At 45.9% G+C, this 2,965-nt stretch overlaps 1 protein-coding gene across 1 annotated transcript in view; it reads left to right on the top strand.

The window, feature by feature from the left end:
• PECR (peroxisomal trans-2-enoyl-CoA reductase) overlaps positions 1 to 2,708 on the top strand; it is a 20,581-nt gene extending 17,873 nt beyond the window's left edge. The window contains exons 7-8 of the mRNA XM_004701592.4: positions 1,696 to 1,807; positions 2,435 to 2,708. Coding sequence (XP_004701649.1) covers positions 1,696 to 1,807; positions 2,435 to 2,520 — 198 coding nt within the window. The 3' untranslated portion in view covers positions 2,521 to 2,708. The remainder of the gene's footprint in view (positions 1 to 1,695; positions 1,808 to 2,434) is intronic.
• Positions 2,709 to 2,965: the final 257 nt, after the last annotated feature.

Genomic DNA, 2,965 nt, shown 5'->3' with positions numbered 1-2,965 from the left:
AGCAGTCATTGATGTGCCTCACACTTGGAAGATCTCTCACCATGCAGGGCTTTATAACATCAGGGAGGGGAAAATATTTGTTCATTGAGTTATGGAAATCTTCTAAATGTTGGCATATTTCATGATATATATTTTAAAAAGCACACTTGTATGTAGCACCAACAAACTTTTCAGAAAAGGCTTAGGAAGCTGTCAAGGTCATGGTGATGGATGATGCAAGCTTTTCAAAATTCCCACTTTCACTTGAAAGCTCAAATGGTGCCATTGGCCACCAACGCTGCCTTTGTTTTCCATAGCGCGGCAGTCTCCGTTTACTTTGGGGGAAACGTCTGCCATGTGTCCAAGGGCGAATGGCCGTAGTTGGAGTCACTCTTTCAAGTAAAACTGGGGTTTCTTTAACATGAATATTTAAAAAATATGTGTGTTGATGGGTAAAGATATAGTGCAAGTAACAGTTTTTACTCCTTTATGAAGGATATCCTAGCATTAAACAGCCTCCCTCCACCCCCTCCCACCCTCACCCGCGGAGCGCTGGCTGACAAAGAGCAATGTCACGTTTGTTAGTGCCCTTTCATGTTACTACTGGCTAGAGTCATGCTGAGCCTTTGGCAGGTCCCCCACCATTCTGTTGCAACATTATCAGCACAGTGAAGATGACGCATAGGGCCTTAGTGGGAAGGCAGATGTGTCTACCTTGCACACCCCCAGAAAGGGCTTAGGGACATCCAGACTTCTGCTGACTGCACCTGCCCAAGTGCTCCGTAGGCCCTCCCCTCAGAAAGCCGGAGAAGGGCAGAAGAGAAAGTGGTGGGTGGCTAGAGAGAGAATAAAGTGTTTTTCAGGTAAGATACATTTGAGGACGTAAACAGGATGGGCACAAGCTGGCGGCCAGGAAGGAGTTGAAAACAGAGCAGGGAGGTCAGAGGGCGGCCTACCAAGAGGAAGGAGTGAGTGGCTTCTTGGGTAGGAGTTGGGGCGGGATCAGGCTGAAGTTGAGTTAGATGTGAGACCTCGGCCTTACTCAATCCCGCTTCCCTCATATCCTTTCTTTCTCCCATCTCCCCACCTTAGTAAACTGTGGGTGCCCGCATCTCTGCCTGCTCTGCTTCTCGGGCACCTGGCCAAGGACTGTCCTCAGCCCTGCCAAGTGGACATGATTACCTCGACAGCTCTCCTGTTAAGCCTCATCTGTTCTGATACACATAGTTGCTCAAGAGAACCTAAAAAAAAATGGAGCCGTTTTCCCAACCAGATCTCCTGGGACATAGGAACACCCAGTAAACCAGGCCTCAGGAAGCCAGAACCACTTACGGTTCGCAGTGCAGTTGCCTCTGTTTATCCAGACCCTGGCGGTCTCCCCGGAATACAGCTCAGCTCCTGTCTGCCTTTGCCTCCATCTCTCCTGGTGCTCTCATCAGCCTTGACATTAGTCAGGGAGCAGAACAGTTCCACAGTCCTTGCCTTGCACGTGGGAGACCCGGGCTCCGTTCTGGCCAGTGCACTGCATGCACAGCCACCTTGACTTAAATGATGCTCAGAGAGAAGGAGGCTGCCTGGTGCCACTCAGGTGCACTTGTCCCAGAGGATTTACGGTTACAGTCCTGTGCTTGGAGAAGGCTGTACTCTGGAGTGCAGCGCTGCACAAACTGGGGAGTGGCTGCTCTTACCTTCGCTTGAGTCCATTTGTCTTTCCAGATCTCCTCGCTGGTGTGCTTCTTGCTGTCTCCCGGAGCTTCCTTCATTACTGGGCAGCTGGTGGATGTGGATGGGGGCCATTCTCTGTACAATCACTCAGTCCGCATACCAGGTGAGCAGGGCAGAAAGGCGTCTGTGGCTAGAGCTGTGTTAAGTAATTGCTGTAGAAGAATAGGTTTCTGTTATTCTACAAGGGGTGGAGAGCCTTTTTCTTTTCCCCTGCCAAGGGCCAGTTAGATATTTGTAATTCACAGGCCATAAAGGTCAAACATTTAATTAATTCACTTGTAATGTGATGAATGGCTGGAACCGCTTCTCTCTGGCAGGCATTGTGTGTCGGCTGGTCTTGATGCTGTCACGGGCCTTATATGGCCCTCCGGCCAGGCGTTCCCATCCTCTTTCGAGACTGCCTATCAAGTGAGGGTGCAGAATGTTTTTATTCGTGATAAGGCTTTTACAGGCCATGTTCTTAACTGCAGAAAATATCCTTATGATATAAGTTAACATTATACATTAAAAGTTGGGTTTCTGTTTGTGCGTGTGCATGCCCATTGTTTGGTGAAATTTGAACCCTGAGAGATATTCTCAATATGAATACACAAGTGTGTGTGTGTGTGTGTGTGTGTGTGTGTGTACCTATGCATATATGTAAGCTTTAAGTACAGTAGTCTGTTCTTCCTTAGCGGACTTTTCACTGATTGGCTGGCTAACAAATGACATTAAATTCTCTACTTACCAGATCATGACAACTGGCCTGAAGGAATAGGGGACTTCTCAACTGTGAAGAAGCTGAAGGCATTTTACAAAACTAAGCAGAAGCTCTAAGTTAAGAAAACAAGGCTTTCTTTTCCCTCAAGTGCCTTAACATCTCGAGAAAGACTTGAGAGTTTATGCTTTGTATTAAAAAAATCACTCTCTGCTCTCTAGAAGTGCTGTACATCTTATTGATGCAAAAACTATTTCTCAAAACAAATTCACTTTAACCTGTAATTCAATAAAAATTAAGAAGGGAATATGAAAATAATAATTTATAATCTATCAAGGGGCCATGAAGGTGGGGGGAGGAGGGGGAAAAAGAGGAGCTGATACTAAGGGTTCAATAGAAAGTAAATGTCTAGAAAAGAATGATGGCAACATATGTACAAATGTGCCTGACACAATTGATGTATGGATTGTGGTTAGAGTTGTAAGAGCCTCCAATAAAATGATCTTTTAATTTATAAATAAATAAATAAAATTAAGAAGGGAAACTAATACAGGAGTCTTGGTG

This window comes from Echinops telfairi, unplaced genomic scaffold (genome assembly GCF_000313985.2).
Source record: "Echinops telfairi isolate 266 unplaced genomic scaffold, ASM31398v2 ScPeMD7_3;HRSCAF=10, whole genome shotgun sequence".
Classification (NCBI taxonomy): domain Eukaryota; kingdom Metazoa; phylum Chordata; class Mammalia; order Afrosoricida; family Tenrecidae; genus Echinops; species Echinops telfairi.
This window is presented reverse-complemented; position numbering and strand designations above follow the sequence as displayed.